Source organism: Marmota monax, unplaced genomic scaffold, assembly GCF_021218885.2.
Source record: "Marmota monax isolate L192 unplaced genomic scaffold, Marmota_monax_Labrador192_F-V1.1 WCK01_AAM20220418_F8-fsc00018, whole genome shotgun sequence".
Classification (NCBI taxonomy): Eukaryota; Metazoa; Chordata; class Mammalia; order Rodentia; family Sciuridae; genus Marmota; species Marmota monax.
In genome coordinates, this window is record NW_026692201.1 from 7116868 (window position 1) to 7142018 (window position 25151).

The following is a 25151-nucleotide window of genomic DNA, read 5'->3' on the forward strand; positions in this document are numbered from 1 at the left end:
TTTAAAAATATAGGTACTGGGGCTGGGGTGGTGGCTCAGTGGTAGAGCGTTTGAAACCCTACATGTGTGAGGCACTGGGTTCGTTTCTCAGCACTGCATATAAATAAATAAAATAAAGGTCCATTGACAACTAAAACAAAATTTTAAAAAATATATAGGTACTGTGAATGATAACATCACCCTCATGCATCTTTCTTGATGACCCAGATCATGTGTGTGTGGGCACAATATTAGATTTTTTTTAAAAATTATATCCTTTCATTTATTTCCATTTTTAAGTTGACATACTTATCAGTAGCAAAAGGATTTTACCTCCTCAGTTGCATCTCAAGTACAAATCATATTAGCAATTAAATTTTAATCCATCATTTGTTACCATAATTTCTTTCTCTGCAAATGTTGAAGTGGAAGCTATTGCTTCACATATAGAATTTTCTCACTTGATTTTATTTGGGTAAAAGATTCTGAACCCTGTCTCAGACTTTTTGTTGTTCTATAAGTTACATTTTAAACTAGTAGCCTATGTAACTACATCTGCAAACCCTGCATTCGTTGTTTTCATCCTGAATTTTGAAGTCTCCAAAGTACATTTTCACTTTCAAATATGTTAAAGTCTGTCTTTGCTGAGTATTGTAAAGATTTTCTTACTAGAAACTACGGTATCATTAGAAACTGTAAGGCACATTTGGATGTAAGGGTAGACCGGCATTTTAAACATACCCAGGGTTAGAGCTGGACTCTTCTGTAAATGCTAAGATTTGTATTTGTTATACCAAATGTGTCATACAGGAGACCACGTCTTAGGCTGAAGTTCTTCCAGGTCATCACCTTACTCAATAACCTCAAATCTTTGGACTTTGACAAATATTTGGGCTTTGAATGGAATTCGTAGGGGCCTTGCCTGATGGTTTTAGTGGGTTATGGTACATAATCCCAGGCAAGAGAGGGGTGGATCAAGGTCGGAGACCCGCGAGTGCACAAGGGACTATGTGCAGATGAGCAAGTGGCAATCTCTTTATTTATTTTACTTTTCGGTGTTTCCACATATCTGAGAGAACAATCTTGACATCTCCTCCACCGGGCAGTTTCCCAGTGGCCAGAATAAAAGCCTGGTGGGCGTGTTCCAAGGCCGAGGCCCGCGTTGGACCGCGCCAAGGGTGGGGAAACCCACCCTGCGCTGAGTAGCAGGTATAAAGAGGCCTGCTGCTGCCGCTGGGCTGCATCAGCTTTGCAAGGGGGAAACTCGCTTCTGATCTGCCCGCAACTGTGCCAAGCACCGGTCTGAGCACCACGGAGATGGCACCCGTCGGAGGCAAAAAGGCCAAGAAGGTGAGTCTCCAGAAAGCCCGACGGCGTTCTCCAATCCCACTCACCAGCAGGGCACCCACCCTCAGCAGCGTAGGGGGACCCTCAGAGCCCGGCTGGACCCAGCGTCCTCCTACCCACCGCGTTCTGGCCAGAAGGTGTTTCCAAAACTTCGGAGTGACCCTGTGGCATCTGAGTCCGCCCCCATTCCTGCCTCTTGTCCAGAGTGCGCCCCCGAAAGTCCCTTTCTCCGGGCACTCACAGCCCAGAGGGCGCCCTGGACCTAAGTGATCCTTCTCTACCCAACTGAGGCATCCCCGACTCGAGGGCTCCTCCAGAGCTTCAAGACTCTGAGTCCAGCCCCGCAAGACCAGAGAACTCCCCACGACAGGTGCGATTTTCCGCTTCCAGGGCGGGGCACAGGCTGGCGGCCCGCGCGCCAGGCAAGAAGGGAGCAGAGCCTGTGCGGCGCGGCGCTGGCGGGAAACGGTCCTGCGGGTAGCGCGCGCTCCTCCCCACCCGGTTCCCGCTGCGCGCGCGCGCGCCGTACCCAAGGCTCAGGCGTTGGTGGGGCGATGGTAGGTTTCATTCGCGATTTGTCTCAACTACCGCAGGAGAATGAGCAGAGTGGCTGGAAGATGTTGAGGAAGGGCTGTTGATAAGATTGTAAACACGTAAACCTCAGCAGTTCTTGCTCCTGGTTACAAGCAGCCCAGGGGCTTGCTGGGGTGAGTGTTTTCAATCCACATAGTCTATCTTCATCTAGTTCAGGGAAAGATGGATGGACAGATGAGAAGATAGAGAAGAATCGTGGGAGGAAGGCATATACTTGAGCCCTTGGTGCCCCGAGGCCCAGTCCCAAACCTTGCACCACAGAGGCCCTCGGAAAATTGTTGGAAGGCAATGGGACCACATCCACTTACTCCCTTGGCTGTGAGGACCATGAGGACCGGAACCTGGAACACCACCCATCCACCCTACCCCAACCCCGCCCTGTTGTGCCCAGTTTCTAAGGAATGACCACCAAATCAAAAAGACTCCACACAGGGAAAAAGAATAATCAGGTATTTTAAATACCATACCCTATTAATGGAAGGTGTGAGGAGTGTGTTGAAAGGACGAATGATTAGGGCTGAATGAACCCAGTTCAGGTAGGTTGAGAATTGCTGCCAATTCATAAATCCACTGGAAAGATTGAGTCCTCTGGAGATTTAATTAACATTTTTTTCTTGGTGTGGCTCCATTTTCATAGCCATGGATTCTAACCCATTCCCCAAACTCAAAACTCAAAATATTAACATTTTAAAGAATTATCTCTAAAGAATTATCTAAGCCACAGATGGACATAATGGGGAGAAAAGTTTCCTTAGTAACCTTGTTTCCATATCAGCTTAAAACATGAACCACAATGCATCTACATATTTGAGTTTAAAGTATGTTTCAAAGATAACACATATTCATTATTACCAAATGGTTAAAAGTACAAAGTACAGTGGCTACGACTTTTCCATATATATTCTACTAGTTTGTTTTCTAGGCAAATGGGTACTTTTTAAACAAAAATGGGCTGATATTGCACATACTGTTCTGTAATACCTTTTCACAAAACAACATCTTTTTTTCATAGCACATTGCACTTTTAAAATCTGTAGTCCAGGTAACTGAAAAATATAGTAGACTCTGAAGAGGTAGTATATGCAGCTATAGTTGCTGGACAGATTTATGATCAGCATAGTAATGGAATCACCAGTCCACCACTACCAGATATGAGATTCTTAGCTATGCTATGTGTTAAAAATGTCATGGTACTAACATTTGAAACATTTTTTCAATGAGAGTTGTTATTAACTGCCAAAATCTCATGAATTATTTCACCCAAATGAAAGTTAGTAGAAAGTCATATCTCATTTATGTGACCCTTGTTCATGTTTTTGATATAACTGAATATATGCAGATATAGACTGTGTGTCTATATGTATATTATATAAAGACACACAATTTATATATATATATATATATATATATATATATATATATATATATATATATACACATACACACACACACACACACATACATACATATGTATATCTTGTTAGTTGGGTCAAAATAATCAAAGTTTTAGTTTTAGTATCTTGACATCTATTTTATTTTTATTATTGTTATTAGTAGTATTACTAGTAGTAATACTGGGGATTGAGGATGCTTTATCACTGAGCCATTCCAGCCCTTTCTAAAGTTGCTTAGGGCCTCACTAAGTTGCTGAGTCTGGCCTTGAACTTAAAATCCTTCTTGCCTAAGCTTCCCAAATCAAATGGAATTACAGGTGTGCACCACTACACCCATCCAGATTGTAGCATTCAGACACATTGTAATAATGACATTTGGATTTTAGAATTACATGTGAGCAATTCTATATTTTTGTAGTTGTATTTTAACTATAGACTTCCAGACTTGGAATTTTTTTGGTCCAAAAGGAGTATTAGAGAGCAGATAATTGACTTACTCCTCTTAGGTGAAAATGACAGCTGCTTCTTCTCTCTGAGTGCTTGCTGTCCAAATGGTCTGGGGTGGGGCTGTGAAAGGGAAGAGGGCTAAAATAAGGGAGGCTGTAAGAATATAGAAAGGAATTTGGGTGCAAAACCCTATGGATGCCTCCAGCAGATTTATGTGCCCTTGTTATATCAGCAATTGTTTTAGCCGCTGGTATTGCTAGTAAATGGAACATAGTAGGTGAATTCCAAGTTATTCCTTTACCCTTCACAGTTTCTTCAGGGTTTTCCCAACCTCCACCACCCTATTAAAAATCAAATCTAGATATCACTTAAGAAGAGTCAGGAAGATTCCTTTAGTTTGGGACACAGTGTATAAATTTCTAAGGAACTCTTGGCTTTCATTCCTCATTTGGAAAATCAGAGCAGGCACCCTAAAGTGACTTTAAGAATAAAAGGATACCTTTTATTCTTAAAGTCTATGGCTTTGAAGTTAAAAAAATACAATTATAATAGTAAATTATTGTCTCGTCTATAAAACCCTTTTAAAATATTCCATTCAAAATTTATCTCTTAAACATTAACACTAGGTGATTCTTGCCTAGTATTGTAGATGGAGTAGGTATGGCAAACAAGCTGGAAATACTTGTATTTATCTCTTCCCTGTTCCTGGCATGGAGTACAGAATGTGCATATTCCCAACTTTCTGGATGCATAACATAGCTGCTGTTGTGGAAAATGAATTTTAATAGCAAAGAGAAGGATCTTTTAAATTACTTGATCACATTTGTGCTGGAATCTTCTTCCTTCTGCCTTTACTAAGTGACTTGTAACTTTTCAGTCTTCTAAATGCCCTAATAGTATTATATGCCACTTCAACCTCTTTAACGATTTTAATGCTTGTTTTAGTTTATGGATAGTGTAAGAAGATTAACAATCACCATTTTAAGAATGTGTGCTAAATGGGTGGAGCTGTAGCTTAATAAAAGGCATTTGCCTAGCATTCGTGAAGCTCTGGGTTCAATCTCTAGCACTGAGAGGGAGAAAAAACACAACAACAACAAAATGTGTGCTTAAGTATAGTGAGTACAGTTTATAACAATTTATTCTAATTTTATAAAGATCCAGAAGAGAGAAGTTCAAAGGTTCCCATCACAAAGAAATGGTAAATGTTTAAGGAGATTGAAATATCAATCATCCTGATTTGGTCATTATGCATTATACACATGATTGAATTATCACACTGTGCCCCAGAAATATGTACAATTTTTTTAATTGTACATATTTTTTAATTTTAATTTTGAATGAAAAAAGAATATGTACTACAGTATAGATTTGAGGCTTTACAACAAAATCATTTAGTTTAATCGCTTAGCAGATGGTTCTTCAAACATAATATCCTCCCACTGTGATACTCTTCAAATACATTTTTTTTCTGTCATGCTGGGGATTGAACCCAAGGCTTCAAGCAACTGTTCTAACTGAACTACCACCCCCAGCCCAAATACTCTTTAATGTGTTCTGAAAGATACCCACACATGCCCATCATATACACAAGAATACACAAATTTCCATTATATGAGTGTTCTGCCATAAATTGATGTATAAAATATGCATATTTTGGGAGAAATCATACTTCTCAAGAATAGTTTTTAAAATGGAAAATTGTCTTAAAAACTCAAGTAACTTTCTTCCCCTTGTCTGGAATTTTAGGGCATCCTAGAACGTTTAAACGCTGGAGAGGTTGTGATTGGAGATGGAGGGTTTGTCTTTGCCCTGGAGAAGAGGGGCTACGTAAAGGCAGGACCCTGGACCCCGGAAGCTGCTGTGGAGCACCCTGAGGCAGGTTAGTGCAGAATCTATTCTAAGTTCTCATGATGAGCACTATATTGATCTAAGCTCAAGAGTAAACTATCAAAGAACGGCACGTGTACAATATTTTCCAGCTACGTGTCATGGCCTCCTGGGTACTACTAGCTGTGTTATAGATTCACATGTTGGATAGCAAAACAGCCCTTCATGATGCATCAGCTGTCCACTTACTGGGCCCTGCCAGGAAGTGATGAGTCTAGAACCTAGATGAGCCTAGAACCTGGCTCACGACCTTCCTCTCTGTCCCTCTTCCCTCACCAGTTTGGATGACTTCAGTTTCCATACAGATGATCTTTTCAGCACTTTCCTGTAGTGCCTGAATCTCCTCCTATCTCCTGTGAACATTTTCTTCACCACCACCAAAGAGACCCACTCCTAGACTTTGTCATCACCAAGAGCTGCCCACCATTTCCCACATCAGTTTAGTGTACAATCCATTCTTCCCATATGACCACCCCTTTCTTATCACCCACTTTACTGTCTGAGGTTCCATATCATAATCACTGTCCTGCCTCCATTGTTTATTTGCCAACAGGTTCAATTTGTGTCGTACTAACCCAACCCTATTTAAATGCAAATATCCACCTCTTCTACACCTACACCCATGTGCCTTAGACTCACTTTACATTTTTGACCAAAAATCTCTGATGGCCAGGAGAGAGGAGGTAGGAGGGAACCTGGAGTAATAAATGCTGTCTTCCAAGACAGAAGCCTTTGAATGGTCCTCAAGCAAGAGGTAAGTGTTCTTCTTTAAAAGGAAGGAATGGGCCACTTCTGCAGGCTCAGAGTGTTTAGGAATGATCTGGGTTTTTAAGGTTCTTGGGTGAGTCCACCTATATGTCTTCACCCCCAGCCTCGGGGTCCCATATATTCCTAATCAAGGCACTGACTTTAATATTACAGGCTTTCTGGTTGACAGTTCAACTTCTCTGGACTTCTGCTCCTATATACCTTAGTCCAGAGCCAAATCTTCAGCTCTTTCTGCTCTCTAGTTTCACAAAATGGGTCTCCTTATGTGCCACCCAGGAGGCTCTCAGACTTTCATACTGATACTTAGGTTGGGGATAATTTACTCTTAGGCTTTCATTATTTTCCTCCAGTGCACCAATGGTACCCATCAGTAGCCATTTGATTCCATAGTCCTTATAATTACTACTTCCTCCAAACCACTCATACATCTGAATACATACATACTTTCTCATAAATCTGCTAGTGCACACCTTCCTAGAAGCAGCCCACTCCAGTTCACCACAGTTTAATGTTTTTAATAGTAGCATCCCTGGAGCATGCAAGGAGTTGTCAAAAGCCTCCTACCTCCAGTGATGGGGGATGCTCATTCTCATCAGAGTTATTACTGGCCTCAGGGAGCTCCAACTCCAAAATGACAATTTCTAGTTGTTTCCTAGGACTTGTCCTGAATCCAACTCTTGCAGGTCAGGCCATCCAGAAACAAATTCTGTTTGTTTGGAGATTCATGTGCAGGAATTTTATTGGGGAGTGCTTTTAGGAAACAATGCCTGTAAAGGAGTGAGAGAAACAGTGTTGGACAGGGGGAGGAATTATACTGGGATACAGTTATATCAGAGGCCTCAGCCAGCCTTCTGGAACTCTAGTGGTAGACAGTCCTTTTGAGTTGTCCCATATTGAGGTAAGATGGTTGGTGTCCTTCGCCTACCAATAGAAATCATACCTGCAAGCTGTCAGTTCTCCCCGCATGAGTAGACTGAACCCTGGGCAAGGGAGCCCCCTCTGACTTTGGATACATTTGGAGAATATTCTACCTGGGGACTTTCAGCAGCCAGTGCTATGGTCCACTGCAGAAAAGAGGCACATGGGCTAAGGATCTGAGAGCCTACAGCATCAGCCACCTGGCCTCTGTTCTGTCCTCTCGAGCATGTTCACATCATCCCACTTAGACCTTCGTTCTGTTCCTTCTCCCAACTCTTCCTCTGTGTTTATAGAACCCATGTCTCAACATCAGCATTACTTCAGAAAGGCCTTCCCTGTGTGCTTAACCTAAATTAGCCCCATGGTCATCCTTGATTATCTTTATTACCTCTGTATTATTCTGTCTCACTTTCTTGATGGCACTGAATTATCTGTTTATTATTAGTCATTATTTGTCTACCTGTATTGGAATGCAAACTCATTGTTCGCTGAAGTATCCCTAGTCCTTAGAACGATCAAGGTCTGGCACATGCGATGGAGTGAATGATGGATTCCAGTTTCAGAGCTAGACTGAGCAAGGGGAGAGAGATGGGACTTCTCTGACCAGTTTGGATAGTATACTGGAAGGAAGGATTTTAGAAGATCTTCCTGGTCTGGAAAAGAGGGAGGTGAGAGAGGCTGATGGCTTTGTTTCATAGGATAGCCTTGGACAGATATGGAAGAAGGGGATTTAAGTAGATTCTGTATATGCCTGAGGTAAGAAGGCAGGACGAAAGCGTGGACTTGAGTATGCTCAGATTACTTGTACAGATGTTGAGTCTTTGAGATGAAAGTAGAGAAAGTTTCAGTGACTTATATAAGAGGAACAGTTCTTTTTTTATGATCATTAAAAATATATTTATTTTGTCAAACTCAGTGATAAATGATGGAAACTAACAATGCACATGAACAGTTAACATCTACCTCACAAAGTTGTTAGGAAGGTTAATTAAGTTATATGGGAAGTATTTAAAATAACGCCTGGCAATCATAAACAACATATGTATTCCTACTGTTATTAGGTTGACTGAGTTGTATCCTCTCGATAGTATTCTTGCATTTATTAACCTGTTTCTGCTAGAAAAGTACAAAACTTATTTCTTCCAAAGAAGAACAGAAGTACAAACCACACAGTCCCTAAACAGTACCCAAAGTTGAAAGATCTATATTCACAAGGTACAACCCAGAAAATGTACACAACTTTCATATTTCCAAAAAGGAGTAGAAATAATACTGTGTTCTATCCTTGTAAAAAAGAAATATAGAACTGAGAATCTCACCATGTCATTTCACCAGTGAAGTTTGTTAAAAATTACAGATACCTGGGCCCCACTTATGAAAATTCAGCTTCATTAGGTCTGTGAAGTAGTCCAGGAACCTGCATTTACAATCATCACCCCAAGGTGATTGTGAAATGACTGCACCTGAAGAAGCTTTGCACTAAAGGGCTTTTAGGAGCACAGTGTAATGGTGGCTAAGAACCTTGAATGAAGATTTCACACATCCCCATGGTTTGCTTTCTATGGTCTGCTTGCCAGGTGAAGTTCCGGATAAAACATTTCTTGGGCAAAACCACTATGATGAACTTAACTCTTGCCTGGACCATGCCATGTAGACCAAATAAAACTATTATTATAAACCACAAGTTCTAATTTTATGTCACATTTTTTAAAAAGCTTTTCAGCGGCTGAGTGGGGGTGTGGCTCAGCAGTAGAGCGCTCGCCTAGCACGTGTAAGGATCTGGGTTCGATCCTCAGCACCACATAAAAATAAATAAAATAAAGATATTGTGTCCAACTAAAATTAAAAATTAAAAAAAAAATTTCATACTACGGGAGCTCAAAATAAATTATTCTGGCATTTTCTTTGATACTATTAGTATAGAAATAGCACATTTTATCGCTTGGCTAGCTGACTCCTTGTTATTTTGAGCTTGCTGGGTGTGTCAAGCATTTGCTTTATGTTTTCTTCTGGGAAGTTACATGATTTTCGAGAATTAATGGAAAATCCATGATACCAAGTCTTTCAATTTAATCCCTTCTGCCACAGACCAAATCCCATATGGTATTTGATTCTGCCAACATTCAGCTCAAATTCTGTCAAGCACAGTGGACCACAGGATGCATCAGAAAAGACAGGTCTCCTGTAACGCACCTTCATAGGACCATCCCCACAGGACGGTGATTGTATTTTGCCTTTGGGGGCTAGGTGAAAGGTGTGTATAACAGTCATACTCTGAAGAAGAGGAGTAATCTGTTTTCATGCTGTTTTCTGCAAATGAAGCTGTTTATCTGTAAGTGCAAAGATAATTTAGACTGAGTGGTAGCTAGGATTGACATAGATTCCCCAAAATTTCCTTGCAAGTTGGACTTCATCTGAAACATTTTACATGTCTGGTGCCTGGACCTAAGTTTTTAGGTGGTAAGAAAGGTAAGGATATGCTGCAGGTCCGCAAATCCTTTATCCAAACCATGTTGGGACCAAATGTGTGATGGAATAGAGAAATTTGGGGATTTTAGAAAGTTAATACAGTGAGTATGTGTATATTATATAACACTCCCATTGGGCTCTACACCACATTAATACTTTTTTACATTGACATCTATGTCTACCCACATTAACTGGGAATCATAAGCAACATATGTATTACTACTGTTATTAAGTTGACTGAGTTCAACCTTCGTGTTCATTCGGGTCACATGTTGCTCCCAAATTATTTTGTTGCAGACATTTTATTCTAATGAAGAAATGTAGAATTTTACTTGACCATTTAGGATTTGCTTTGTATTTTCAAATACTTGCATTTCTCATGCTAAATTGACAAGGTTAATTTCTAACTATGTATGTAACACTGTTCATTTAGCTTCCATAATGTTAAAATAACACTACCATAATGAGGCATTGAAGACCATAAAATAAAAGTAATTAGTATAAGTGATATTGTGTCATGGGGACCAGACACATCCTATTATGGGCTAGAGGATGGATCTAGGAACCTTATGATAAAGGAAAACAAGAAATGGAAGTTGAAAGGATATCCAGAAACTGTCAGCTTATTTCTCCTGCTTAAATTTATGCTCAAAACTCTGATTCTTGCACCCAGTGGAAGCAGCATTGAGTTTGGCAATGAATTCAAGTTGGCTGGGTCTGGAGCAGTTTGGGGAATTTGCAGTTATAATTGGCCCCAGGTGAGTCTCAGGGGGAGTCATACTTAGAGAAGCACCCATCCATCTAGCCAAAGCAGGTTTGTAGGAGTTGCCAGGAGACCACAGATCTACTTCTTTACTAATCCCCAAGATGTGCAAATACCAAGCAACTAGAAATCTAAGTAGTTGTAGTTGTTTTCACGTTTATTTAGAGCCTTTTGAAAACAGAAATTATACCTTTCCTTGTGCAATCTCCCAGTTCGCCAGCTTCATCGAGAGTTTCTTAGAGCTGGATCGAATGTTATGCAGACCTTCACCTTCTATGCCAGTGAAGACAAGCTGGAGAACAGGGGAAACTATGTCTTGGAGAAAATATCCGTAAGTACAACCAGCCTGAGATGCTGTAAAAAGCATCACAGATACACCACATCACTCAGAAAAATAGGAGCCTCGTCAGAGTTTTGTTTTATTTCTACTACTACAAAAACACTTGTGAATAACACTCTTGGGCTTTAGCATTAACAGAAAGGCATCTAATGAATGAGATTAAAGAGGAGTTATTTAATAATCATTGTCCCAGTCTCATGTTAAATTGCTGAGTAAAGAGGGCATCCTTACAAATTCGTACTTCCTTACTGTCTTACAGAGTGAAGGAAAGACAATAAACCCAAGGAGTCAGTAAACCTGGAATAGGGCCTGACTTAGTTACAACCAGCTTTGTGTTGTTGGGCAACCCTTTACCCCACCAAAGCTGTTCATCTCCAATATGAACAGAGAGTTCTAAAATTCCTTGAGTTTATATGATCTACAATTCTGGGGTTTGGTGGTTTTATTGTTGCTTGTTTTTTAGGATAGGGGTGGGGGTCCTGTTGTTTTTTTTGTTTGGGGGGTGATGAGTTGGAATTCAGGGCCTCCCATGGGCTATCCAAGTACTTAAGTCCCAGATGGCTCAGTGGTGTGCCTATAGTCCCAGCTACTAAGGAGGTTGGAGCAGGAGGATCCCTTGAGCCCAGGACTTTAAGGCCAGTCTGCGCATTACTGTCCCCATTTTAAAAAACAGAAACAAACCCACCCAGCACAGTGGCACACACCTGTAATCCCAGTGACTCGGGAGGCTGAGGAAGGAGAATCTCAAGTTGAAGGTCAGCCTTGGAAATTTAACAAAACCCTGTCTCAAAATAAAAAATAAAAAGGTCTGTGGTTGCAGTTCTGTAGAAAAGCATCCCTGGGTTCAATCCCTAGTACAAAAAAAAAAAAAAAAGAAAAGAAAAACCAGCTTAGGGCCAGGTTTTACTGTTTATATAATTTGAAAAGATCTTTATTTATTTATTTATTTAAATTAAAGATTTATACATTTACCAATCATTTAAGAAAATACATAACAAAAGTCCTGAATTTGTTGTGATTTTAATTGAAGTTTAATCTTATTAATCATAAATTAGCCAGTCCTTATTACCACCACCACCTTTATTTGCACTTATCTCAATGCAGCTTAGGCAGTGGAAGATACCAGATCAGATCCTTTCGTGTAAAAACTTTGACCCTCTCACAGATCTTTGGCCTAAGGTTGTATCTCAGACACCACTATTAGATTTATTGTTGTTATCGTTATTATTAGTGTTGTTTTGGAAACTACTCAACTTGGTAAAGCATTGCCCCACTCCATAGCCGTCCTTTTCTGGGATGAAATCAAAATCACTATCATAGACATAAAACCAAGAAGTGCAGTCTGAATATTTTTTTTCATTTTCACATGAAATTTAGGTGTATCCTATTTTCACCCATTTTAGGGGCAGAAAGTCAATGAAGCAGCTTGTGACATCGCCCAGCAAGTGGCTAATGAGGGAGACGCTTTGGTTGCAGGAGGTGTGAGTCAGACACCTTCATACCTCAGCTGCAAGAGTGAAACTGAAGTTAAAAAAATCTTTCATCAGCAGTTAGAAGTCTTTATGAAGAAGAATGTGGACTTCCTTATTGCAGAGGTAAACACAGCTGTGATCAAAGATAAGACAAGGACATTTGATGCATTTTTCTCTACCTTTTGCTCTCGTGTGGGGTTAGGTGCCAATCATGACAAGTTAACGGTAATATTTCATTTTTGAAATCTTTTTCCAGCTTAAGGATTCCGCTAAATTTGATCCAGCTGACGCAAATGGTGTTTTTCAAACTTTCTGACTGCAATTCACACTGAGAAAACGCCATACCATTCTATTCTGTGTTAAAAATGCTTGATAACATAATTATCACTAGATGTTTTATAGAATGAATGTTCTCGTTGTTTTGTGGGAAAACATGATTAAAAGTATGCTAACCTTAACTTGTTTCAGTATTTCGAACATGTTGAAGAAGCTGTGTGGGCAGTGGAAGCCTTAAAGACATCTGGAAAACCAGTCGCAGCCACCATGTGCATTGGCCCCGAAGGAGATCTGCATGGCGTGCCCCCTGGCGAGTGTGCAGTGCGCCTGGTGAAAGCAGGTGAGGATGAGATTTCCTTTGGTCTGCAATTACACAGTCTTCTCAAATAACACACAACCAGGTGCAGTGGTACAGGCTAACCTCAGCAACTCAGGAGGCTGAAGCAGGAGGATTGCAAGTTAAAAATAAAATTAAAAAAATAAGGGCAGGGGTGGGGGGACTAGCTCAGTGGTAAGGCACCCCAGTTTCAATTCCCAGTACCAAACAAAATGGAAACAAAAAAATATATTAAATAACATAAAAATACACAGACTCCTTTGGTTAACAGGAAAACCAGTAATTTAATTTTTTTTTACGATTCTGCTAATAATTAATAATATCACTATTGAGTTCCAAATGAAAAAAAGTTTACACACACACACACACACACACAGGTACACCAGCTTTTTGAAAGGAGCAACTGGATCTATGCTGGTGATTTAATACCTAGAAGTGAGAAGAATGTTTTGGCAAGTCAAAACAAACATTAGCCAGGTGCAGTGGTGCACACCTATAATCCCAACAACTCAAGAGGTTGAGACAGGAGGATTGCAAGTTTGAGGCCAGCCTCAGCAACTTAGCAAGGCCCTGCCTCCAAATAAGAAATTATAAAGGGCTACTGATATAGCTCGGTATTGTAAAGCACCTCTGGGTTCCATCCCCGTACCAAAAAAGGAAAAGAAAAGAAACATTAGAATAAGTTGCCTCAAGTAGAGGTCTTTAAATATTAATAACTTTGAAGTTTGTTGCCCTCTTTGCCAAAGTTTTTCCATTCTCATAAATTGCTAGTGTACTTTGCTTTTTGTAATTGGTATAATAAATCAAAAAAAATCTTTGATATGAAACACTGACCACCTAATCTATCATTTTATTCAGTTTGTATGCCCAATATTGCATTTCATTTCAATTAAGATAAACTCATTGACTGTTTTCAAAACTGCCTCATTTGAAATATAAGGAATAACTGTCAGGGGAAGAGCCCTGTTCACTCTGTGAAACAGAGAAATTTTGACTGGTGATTTATTTCCTTTCTTATTCTTATCCAACTCCCGATTTTTCATAAAACTTTCTTTCATACTTGTCTTCAACAATAACAAATATTTAAAGTTATTAATGAAATCACAAAATCCCAATTTCTTTGTGGGACATATAAAAACAGAGTTGGGGGAAGCAAGTGAACTATTTTCAAAAGATCAGAAGAGACCTTTGTCATTGCCGCTGTTCATTGGCAGAGGTACCTGGCCTACATCTGATCCTTCCTCTTTTAGCTCAGAGTCGGAGGCCGCTGTTGTTGACATCGCTGTACACTGTGCATGTCCTCCACAACCCTGCCTCTTTCTCCTATTTATCTATTTAATGTCTCACTATAAGATCCATAAAGGCAGAGACTGTGTCTGCTTGGCTCAGCACAGAAGACCCTGGTGCCTTGCACAGTGAACGGCACATCATAGGTAATTAATAAACATCTACCTAATACATCTAGTACATTTTCCAATGTTTCAATGTTTAGTTCAAATTCTTCTTCTCCTTCTCCTTCTCCTGCTTTCCTTCTTCTTTTCCTTTTTCTTCTCCTTCTTTTTAATGGTCCTGGGGACCAGACCAAGCCCTTACACCTGCTGGTCAAACACTCTATCACTGAGCTGCTTTGTGTATTCTACTTCCATGATCATTCCTGCCCCAAGTGATCATTCCCTACTCTCAACCCTTTCATTTATTCCTCTCATTTGGAATATCCTCAGTTGACATTTTCCCATCTGTAAAAATGTTAATAGAACTCTGTGATCAAATATATAATGCTATGCTAAACTAAGTTAAGCACATTTCTTTACTACAGAATTGATTAAAACCTTTGATATATTCATATGTATTGTCAGTCTTCAAGAAGTAGATGTAGTAAAGAGTCACTGCCTAATTTAATTAATCATAAAACCTTATTTTTATGGACCAAACCTTAGAAAGTGCTGAGATTAATTATAAAATTCTTGGGGTTAGGGACTGTGTCCTGTATTTATTTTTCTCTCCAAACTCTTGCAAAGAACCTTATACCTAACAGCATCCAATAAATAGCTGGATATCCATTGTTATATATTGGATATCTATTATTATAAATCATACATACGGACATTTATTATCTATAAATAATAATGGTATCCAATAAATAGCCAACATATGATTAATTAGTTAGCATAATAAAGTTAAGCAAGGAAAGAGAAACACTGGCAGCGCAACATCCAAAAAATAAATTAATTAAAATGTAGTCAAGAGCCAAGTGAAGGTGTTAGGTAAGCTGGTGAGTATTCAAGTGCAGTGCTCAGTGAAAAGAGAAAGAAACTAGGAAGAGATCCAGATACAAATTGCACTGAAACCCTGGACCAAAAAGAGAAAGTGTAAATAGAGAAGATGACTCAGTGGGATCCTGGGCACCCAGAATTGAAAAGGATTTAGCATGTAACACCCCAAAAAGCAGCAAAGGAAGTGAAAGCAACACTCAGAGTGTGGGGGTCTGAGCTAAGAAAGGAGGAGGGTCAGTAGAGGTTGTTTGATACTGAGATATACACTGCTAGATTTGGCACAACTGAGGTCATTGGCAACCTGTCAGTGACAGGAGTGAAGTCTAAGTGGACCAAGAATGAAGAACAAACAGCAGACTCAGCTCAGTCAGGACCACTGAGACACCTACCCCTGAATACTGGATGCCAAAGATTGTGGCATCAGTGGTGTTGCTCCTGGTATCTGGATGTGGTGTCACTATCCAAAAAGAATCTCTCCTGCCCTTATTCTTGGTATCTCTATGATAAGGTACAAAATCTTAGGACATAAGCCCATCCAAAAGAAGGTCCTTTTTGGAATGGATACAGCCCAAGAGACTTTCAACAAATGAATGAATAAACAAAATGTAATATATATGTGCAATGGTTTATTACTTGGCCATAAAATGGGATGTGGCTCTGAGAGATGTTACAACAGGATGAATCCTGGAAACAGACTAAATGAAATAAGCCATTTACAAAAGGGCAAATATATAATTTCAGGTATACAAAATATCTAGAATGGGCAATATAGGAGACATAATTAGTGGTTATGAGGGACATGTAAGAGGAGGGGAAAATTGGGAATTGTTTAATGGTCATGGGGTTTCTCTTTGGGGTGATGAAAAATTTTGTAAATAGTGATGAAGATTGCACAATATTGAGAATATAACTAATGCCACTAAATTGTTCACTCAAAAAATGACTAAGATGGACAATTTTATGATTGTCTATTTTACCAAAAATTTTAAAACTCCAAAAGAAAAAGTTCTAGCTGGGAATTCCTCCCATTTTGATAGGACAGAGTAATGTCATGTTGCCTCTTCAAATCAGCTAGTGGAGGAAATTTCCAGAATCATGTCTTACAAGTGCCATGATAAAGCATCTTTGGTCCAGATCCAATTAAGTATATAATGACTATAAGGAAAGTTCTGGGGGGGAAAAAAAGAGTATCTAAAGCATTTTGATCTCACTAAATCAAACTTCACAGCAACAAATTTTAGAAGAAAGGTTTAGGCAGACAGCCCCATATTGTTGTGAATCTAGGAAGGCTAAAATGTAAATGAAAAGTTTGTCAAAATGATTGATAGGCTATTAACTGTATTGATTAGCTCGAGTCAAAAGATTTTTAAGATTTTTTTTTTCCAAACCACTAATCCTAGACAGAAAATTTCTTCTAGAAAACAGATTTCTGAAAAACTTTTTTCCTAAATTACTTTCTGTTACTGTGCCACAAAGCCTAGTGAAATTATTAAACGGGCCTGGTGATAGGGAACATTCATTTATGCCTCAAATGAGCAGCACTATGGTAAACACAGGTGCAATCTAGCAGCTGGGAGTGTGGAAAAATTATTGTGCTTGCAACATAATGTCAAACATTGAAAAATTGACTACTAAAATTTGAAGTAGAAAAAAACCTCTAATAATGATTTTTTTGGAAAAAAAGATGGACAGCCCAGTGCGCATAAGTGACACTTCAATTATACCAGACTCTTCAAAGCACTTTTCGCAGAAAGCACTTCCTGCCTGCTAGTAATCATTCTTGCTCACAGGTGAGATAGGTTTGTGGGGAGTGAGGACCAAATGCTACATTTCCAATCCATCATTCCAAATACAACCTTCCTGAAGAGGAGAGAATCGGGCCTACTGGTATCTGCACAGTCTAAAGTTAAGATGTTCTCCCCATTTGCAGGAGCCTCCATCATCGGTGTGAACTGCCACTTTGACCCCACAATTAGTTTACAGACGGTGAAGCTCATGAAAGAGGGCTTGGAGGCCGCAGGGTTGAAAGCTTACCTGATGAGCCAGCCCTTGGCCTACCACACTCCCGACTGCGGCAAACAGGGATTTATTGATCTCCCAGAATTCCCGTTTGGTAAGACAGACATTTTTCTAAATTATCTCAATAGCTTTGCTTGGTAAATTTCAAAGAAATCTATGGTCAGAGAGCTTCTTTCATAGTAAAGAAATGGCTGCATAGCTCCTCTTCTCTTGCCCCAAGTTTCTGTCCACTGCCAAAGCTCCCTTCATGTTAGATGGCAGAAGAAGGGAAAATGGAACCAGCTATCAAAACCAAAGCAAAACTCTGAACTTTTTTTTAAAACTTACAATTTACTTAAGACTATTTATCTTGATTTTTTTAATAAAAAGAATTCAGACATAATGTCATTTATTACAGGATTGGAGCCCAGAGTTGCAACCAGATGGGATATTCAAAAATATGCCAGAGAGGCCTACAACCTGGGGGTCAGGTACATCGGTGGGTGCTGTGGATTTGAGCCCTACCACATCCGGGCAATTGCAGAGGAGCTGGCCCCAGAAAGGGGATTTTTGCCACCAGCATCTGAAAAACATGGCAGCTGGGGAAGTGGTTTGGACATGCACACCAAACCCTGGATTAGAGCAAGGTAAGAACCTCCCAATTTGCTAACCCAAATACATCTAGATTATGATTATGTCCACGTGAGGTCACTAAAAGAGTGCAACTAATTTGCATGTGAGGATGAAGAATTAGTCATCTTCCTTACATTTTCTCAGAGAGATGTTTATAGAACATCCTTATGGAGTGATTTCTAGAGAAAGCCTTAAGAATATAAAATGTGAAAAATCTAAGTGGCAGTGAAATGTGATTTTGTGCTCCAGTAAAATACCATCCATGTGGTGGACACTAACATTGAATCACATTGATTTTTTTAAGAGTTAAATATAACCGAAATGTAACAATACTAATTAAGTCTATCGGTGTCAAGAAACTCAGAGCTGGGAATGCAATGGTGACTAAAATAGGCAAGGTCTTTGCCCTCAGAGTTTACATTCCAGTGGGGGAGATAAATAAACAAGGAAATAAATTTCATATCAAACTTTGCACCAGACATAATGGTACACCCCTGTAATCCCAGAGGCTGGGAAGACTAAGGCTGGAGGATCGCAAGTTCAAAGCCAAATTTAGTAACTTAGTGGGCAACTCAGGGAGACCCTGTCTCTAAATAAAAATTTAAAAAGGGCTGGGGATGTGGTTCAGTGGTTAAGCGCCCCTGAGTTCAATCCCTGGTACTAAAACAACAACAACAAAAGAAAACATCATACTTTGCTAGGTACTAGGGATACTATAAAAACAGAAATATGTAATCTCTGGTCTATAGACTTGTTTGCTGGTGAAAAATGTGGCAACTGCTTCAGTAGAGGCATGGATTAAAAAAAAAAAAGTTACAAGAGAAAAAAATAAGTATCTCTACCTAATAGATATTTTAGAAGTGGTATTTTGGGCCAAGTTTTGAAGGCTAAGTAAGATTCTTAGGTAGAAAAGGAAGGGAGCAGAGGATGGCACTCCAAGCAGAGGGACCAGGTCTGCTCCATTCAGCAGACATTAATTGGACACAGTAATCTGTCAGGCACCATTGTGGATGCTAAGCTAGCCCAAGGCACAGGCCTGACCCCAGTGAGTGAGCAACCTAGTGGGCAGACATTCAAATGGATAGCAATTTCAACAATGGAGACTTGCACAGTATAGTACAGGGGCTGAGTGTTGGCCTTCACGAGCGAAAGACAGAAGGGAATTAATGAAGGATGTCTATGAAAGCTGATGCCTGAGCTGAATTTTGAGGGATGGATTCCCAGCCAGACAAAGGAACAGCCTGCAGGAAGGTACTGAGAGGTGGAAAGAAGATGGTGCCTGGAGAAACTAGAATTCTAAGAACAGTAGAGACAGAATTTGATAGAAGACATCACTCTAGGAGGAGCAGGAGGAAGAGGTGTTTTTATTATTCATGACCATGAGGACACATGACCTCATCCCAGAGGTAATGAGAAGCCTGTAGAGTCTCACACAGCTCAGGGTAGGGGTAGATGAGCAAGCTGTCGAACTCTTGCGCAGAAGGCTTCTAGAAGTGCTACCAGACATTGTGAGGTTTGAAATAGAAGGAGAAAATGGGAATTGAAAGAAGAACTGAAATGAATCTACAGGTTATAGATGCCAAAGCCATCCTGGGTTTGGAGATGAGCAAAACCTGTGGACGGAGCCAGTCCATGAGGTAGAGTGTCACAATGTGGGGACAGAGAGGTTGCATCAACTGGAAGGAAAATATCCCCACTCTAAGTTTTTGATCCCTATGTAGACCTACATATTCTTGGGAGGGTTAAAGGTCTTAGTATGAATTAATAAATGGCTTTAATGGACATACTCTCAGAGTCAAAGATGGCTTCAGGCTCTGGTGACCTAGAGCCCCATGCTGGGGGAGGAGTCTGATATGTGTTTTGTTCTCGCAGGGCCAGGAAGGAATACTGGCAGAATCTTCGGATAGCCTCCGGCAGGCCCTACAACCCTTCCTTGTCAAAGCCGGATGCCTGGGGCGTGACCAAAGGAACTGCCGAGTTGATGCAGCAGAAGGAAGCCACCACGGAGCAGCAGCTGAGAGAGCTCTTTGAAAAACAAAAATTCAAATCGGCACAGTAGTCACAATGCAATTATTTTTGGTGAATTCTTCTATGTTTGGGCCCCAGTGCGTACGAATAAGGAAAAGATGGTTAGAAGGCAATGCTTGTGTTAACGCCAGCCTACACGTATAATTGGTATCAGCTAAACAAAGTAGAATTACAAATAGCACTTGACAGTTCTAAAAGTATGTTTTAGAAGTTTAGTTAGAAGCAAAAAAGAAAAAAGAAATTTCAAACAGGTTTCCTAAGCACCCACTGTGTTTAAGGTATTATGAAAATCTTTGCAGCGAAGAAAGGTAATTCAGTTAGGCTTGGTTGCCCACACCTGTGATCCTGACTCAGGAGGCTGAGGCAGGAGGATTTCGAGTTTGAGGCCAACCTTAACACCTTCATGAGACCCTATCTCAAAATAAAAAAAACAAGAAGGCCTGGGGATGTAACTCAATGGTAGAGTGCCCCTGGAATTCAAAACCCAGCACCATGGGGGGAAAAAAAACAGGAAAAGTAATTCGAACTTTAATTAAGAAATGATAGGCTTCCGAGGAGGATGAAATATGAACTGTCATATATGACACAGCGATCAGCCAGGGACAGATAACAGTGCTATGAAAAATGGCTTCCAACCTCTCTGAACGTGACACCCCATAAGAAACACCATTTATTTAATGATCCAGTAAAATATATAAAATAAACCAGGGAGTAAAATGTGTGTGATCCACTCTGATACTTTATATTCTTTTCCTTTCCATCCTACTTAATAAAACATGCTGGTTGTGACCATTCTAATTGATTTTTATGGCCCAGTAATGGGTTTTGACCCAGTTTGAAAAACATTGCTATGGACTCTTTGATTATGGGAGACCATCCAAAGTAAGTCAATCCTATTGAGCTGATTATTTAGTATCTAAAGCCCACAATCCTTCCCTGAGAGTTATAGGGTTTTCTCTATTTCCCAGATCATGTCTACCATTAAGACAGATGGGAAGAGGGAGAGGAGTTGGCACATAGGCTACCTCTATCTCACTTAAAACTGCCTACCCAAATGCCTCCGGTCAGGTTGAGGAGCAGTGAACTTTTGTTACTTTGATAGCTTAAAAAAAGTATAATTAATTAATTAATTAGTTAATTTTTTTAAAGTACAATAAGAAAACAGAGATCTTCCAAATGCTAGCCAGGATTCCTAGGTTGAGAACTGTGATGTCACAAGTCTGAAGACACAGGACAATTCACATAAAAATCACTACCCTTACCCTACGAGGAAAGAGTTCATGCTGCTTTGTAAACCTCCTTGGATTGATTGAACTGTTCTGTAATTGTAAATTTGGGGCCATTAAAAAAAGAAGACTCTCTTGGTTGTATTTGGTTCTTATTTTAGTTCTACAATTTGCTAAGTCCTATATAAAATCTCTATACCTCAATTTCTCCATCTATTAAAAATATTAACAACACTATCTATTGGAATTTTAAAGGAGTCGGTAGTATTTAAAGGGAGAGGAAATTTCCAGAACTTTCTTACTAAGAAAATTAATAATCTACCTTTTGTCTGTGCACAGAAGGAGGCAAAGCAAGTCTTCGGCCAGTGGTAGCCTAGGACTGAGATGAAATAGGAATGAACTCCTCCCACCTTTTTTTTTTGTGTGTGAAGTTGTCATCTTCTGTTTCTCTTATATTCTCAATTTAAGTTCAATAATTAATAACTATCCTTCATAGATGATGGAAACTTCATTGGACTTACTATTCTATTATTGTGTAAGGTGCCCGTTCCTTTATATTCTTTTCAGAACTTATTACCACAAAAAAAAATGTAACCTTTAATCATTCTTATACCCTTTGATTTTAAAAATGCTTTCATCAGAAGGAACTCTATTGAAGCTCTTCTTGAATCAAACTATATGTCAACACTGCCTTCTGGTGGTAGCTTTCCTATTTTGAAAAGCTGAAATCCAGCCCCTCCCCCAAGCACATTTATTTCCAGAAATCTTGTTCATTAAAAAACAAAGCTCACTTAATACCTAAGAGTTTATTTATGCTAAATACGTCTCACAAAGTCTTGTGGGGTTTTTATTATTATTGTGGAATCAGAGCCTGAGGGACCTTAAAAATCAAAAGTCCAACTCTTCCTTTTAAGGATAAGATTACTAAGGCAGGATGCCAGGTCAGGAAGAACTCCTTGCTAGTCCAAGGCTGCCAAGAAAGATGGCTTTAGTTTAGCCTCTTGAAGAGGAGGGTGGAACAAGGACCCAGGGTTCACCAAACTAAGGAGTCATCCTCAGCCAGGAAATAAAAGTCCTTGGCATTACTTAAAATCAACATAAACTCACTGAATAAACTGTTTTCAGTTTATGAGCTGACATTTCTTCACACTGTAGCAGAATAACTTTTTGGATAAAACAGCCCAACCAATGCAGACCCAGAATGGACTTGAGAACTGGACTAGAATGGATCAAGAGCTTCTGTTCCCTCTGTCTCCAGAGGGGGGCAGCATGTCACCAGCAGGAATGCCTGAGAGCCATGCTGTTGCTTTGAACTTGAGCTGTTTCATCAGGCTATTCTAACATTACATGGCAGAAATATTTGTAGCCTCCTTTTTGTTTTGGTCGAGTTTTTTTTACCCCCTAAGATATGTGGATCTTTGAATCACTTCCAGGACAACTCACCCAGCAAGGAAGGCCTTATATGTCTCCAACCAAATCTTCTCCCCGAGCTGTGACCACACCGATGCCTTTGAGAGCTTTACAGACTCCTTCCCCAAAAAGCCTCCCATTAGTCAAGGGCATCCCTTGGCCAGTCAAGACCCCCCAACATGCTACTTGCTGGGTCAACAACCCTAAGTCTTAGCCAGCAAAGGAGGAGGAAGTCAATTCAAAGAGGAAAAAAAATAGAGAAACCCGTGGACTGTTTCAGAATATGCTTGATGTGTGTTAAACAAAGAACTAGAGATAATAAGGCCCAATGTATCTAAACGTCACAATGAATGTTTAGTGTGTGAACAACAACAAAACAAAATGACCGAGGACAGCCAAATGCAAAGACTTCTCACACTAGGTGGCTGGGAGCTCGGGATCATTGGGGGAGAATCTGGTGGGAGTGAGCTGAGAGCAAGTAACAGCCTGAAGATGCTTCCCATGTTCAAGCAGCTGGAGTCAGAGAGATGAAAAAATCCAGGGGATGGAAAGCGAGAGAGACCGATGTCATCATTTGTGCTGCTGTGAGCTGCAGAAATAATGCCAAACAAGTCATGAAGAACAAAACTGTAAAATAAGATTCTCCAAAAGCTAGCCAGGACTCCCAGGCTGAGAATCATGTTTTTGCCTGATAAGTCAAAATCTGCTGTCCTGTGAGAGCTCACCCAGAAGATGCGAGACAACTAGGACAAACATGGCTACCCCTGCCCTGACTGTAAGGGGAAAGAGTACACGCTGCTTTCTAAACGTTCTTGAATTGGTTGAGCTATTCTGATTGAAATTGTAAATTTTTTTCAGCTATTAAAGAAGAAGAGCAATAAGACTGTCTTGGTTATATTTGATTCTTATTTGAGTTCTACGATGTGTTGTTAAATTTAGTTGATTTGTGTGCCGTTCAAACACATGACAATTTTATTATCATTATTATTGTTATTATTATTTGTTCTATTTAGTTGTCCATGACAGCAGGATGCATTTCAATTCATCGTACACAAATGGAGCGCAACATTTCAATTTTCTGGCTGTACACAGGCAAACATATGATAATTTTAATGTGGTTGTACTGATGTTTAGTTTTAAATTTATGGATTTCCTATGTGTGTTTTCACATGAAAATGAATTTTCAAGGGAAACATTTTGTTTATTTTTAATAAAAATGCATTTTCTTGAATACCTAAAATAACTTTTGCAGTCGTAAGTTTGCGTAGTTACACGCAAACAATAGTTAATGTACCATTTATAAATTGTACAAATGTTTGTCCCTTTAGGCAGGTTCTGTAAGACCTCTACTTGGCCCCATTCTGTGCTTATTTGTTCTAATTTACTACATGGCCTTGAAAGGAAAAAGTTGAATATCTTTTAAAATAGTTCAAACTTTTCTCCAAGTCAGCCTGGCTATTCTTCCAATTACTTTGACTTAATGAGATTTTACTGTTCTTTGGAAAGGTTAACGTCTCAAACATCTGAACTGGCTTAGTGGAATTCAGCCATTTCTCAAAAACGCTAGTGCAGTGTAGCAGAAAAAGCAATGAATACATTTAAAATCAAGAATTTGGGGCCCAAGTCTTGGTTTGACCCCTTCCTCACTTTGAGAAGTTGGGAAGATCAACTTTGCTTCTCTGGCCCTCACTTTTCTCATCTGTAGGCTAACAAACTTCTCGTACTTTGCTGAAAAACTCCACAATTTTGTTTCTGCCTTGATGGCATAGATGAATAATGGCCTGATGATTGTCAAGAAATGTTTACTGAGTGCCACTTGGTGGTATGTTTTCAGCAGACTTAATTGTTCATTAATAATTCCCCTAGGTAAACAGACTGCAGGCTAACACAAATAATAGTGTTCAGAGGGCAGGGGAAATGTTAGGCTCAGCCTGGCATTGAAAAATGAAAATGTCAGCCTCCCCAGGTATGTTCCCTAAGGAGATTTAGGTCTGGTTTTTCATAGTATGAACTGTTTCTATTTTCAGGGTGAGGAGTTCTTTGTAGGTTTATATAAGCTACAAAGAAGTTCTAGAAACTGTCAAGTGGGTAATTCTTGGTCCTTTGCCTAGAAATGGAGAGAACTGGCTTCTCACATTTTGAGAAGGTAAGAGTTTGGGAATTAGAAGCCTCAGAATCTTTTCTTCCCATAAAGCTATTCTCAGCAGCTTGATGACTCCCAGATGTTCACCTTCAGCCTGAGCCACTCCCAAGAAAATTGGCACATGATGTTGGCTTGGCTTATAGACCCAAGTCAGTGGTCCCTTCCCTGGGCCCTGCAGGGAGCCCCAAATCTGGACCAGATCCCATGTGAGTTCTGGTGGTCAGAGTCACCTTCCTCAAAATGTCTAAGCCCTCTCCTGTGTCTGGGCCTGGTCCAGTCAGCGGTGCCATCCAGGAGGGGCACCACAAGCCTAGACTGGACAGCATGGGACCAAGTCCTGGTTTCTTCCTTCTGGGTGTTCAGGGACCCTCTACAACCTGTTCTCATGTGGCTCACCTCCACCTCACTCCTGGAGTAACCTAGTTCCCCAAGAAGCCCTGGGATTT

At 40.0% G+C, this 25151-nt stretch overlaps 1 protein-coding gene across 1 annotated transcript; it reads left to right on the plus strand.

The window, feature by feature from the left end:
- Nucleotides 1-1075: 1075 nt before the first annotated feature.
- Nucleotides 1076-21287, plus strand: Bhmt (betaine--homocysteine S-methyltransferase). Its single transcript, XM_046427652.2, has 8 exons — nt 1076-1329; nt 5511-5643; nt 10782-10900; nt 12313-12504; nt 12850-12997; nt 17198-17380; nt 17684-17912; nt 19771-21287. Exons 1-8 carry the CDS (start codon nt 1297-1299, stop codon nt 19955-19957), a joined length of 1224 nt encoding a protein of 407 aa, XP_046283608.1. The 5' UTR covers nt 1076-1296; the 3' UTR covers nt 19958-21287.
- Nucleotides 21288-25151: the final 3864 nt, after the last annotated feature.

Excerpts from the sequence above, each read along its gene's own strand:
- Bhmt (XM_046427652.2), top strand. The coding sequence starts at position 1,297 with ATGGCACCCGTCGGAGGCAAAAAGGCCAAGAAG. Across the intron at positions 10,901-12,312 it reads ATGTCTTGGAGAAAATATCC|GGGCAGAAAGTCAATGAAGC; the intron begins GTAAGTACAACC and ends CACCCATTTTAG. Across the intron at positions 12,998-17,197 it reads AGTGCGCCTGGTGAAAGCAG|GAGCCTCCATCATCGGTGTG; the intron begins GTGAGGATGAGA and ends CCCCATTTGCAG.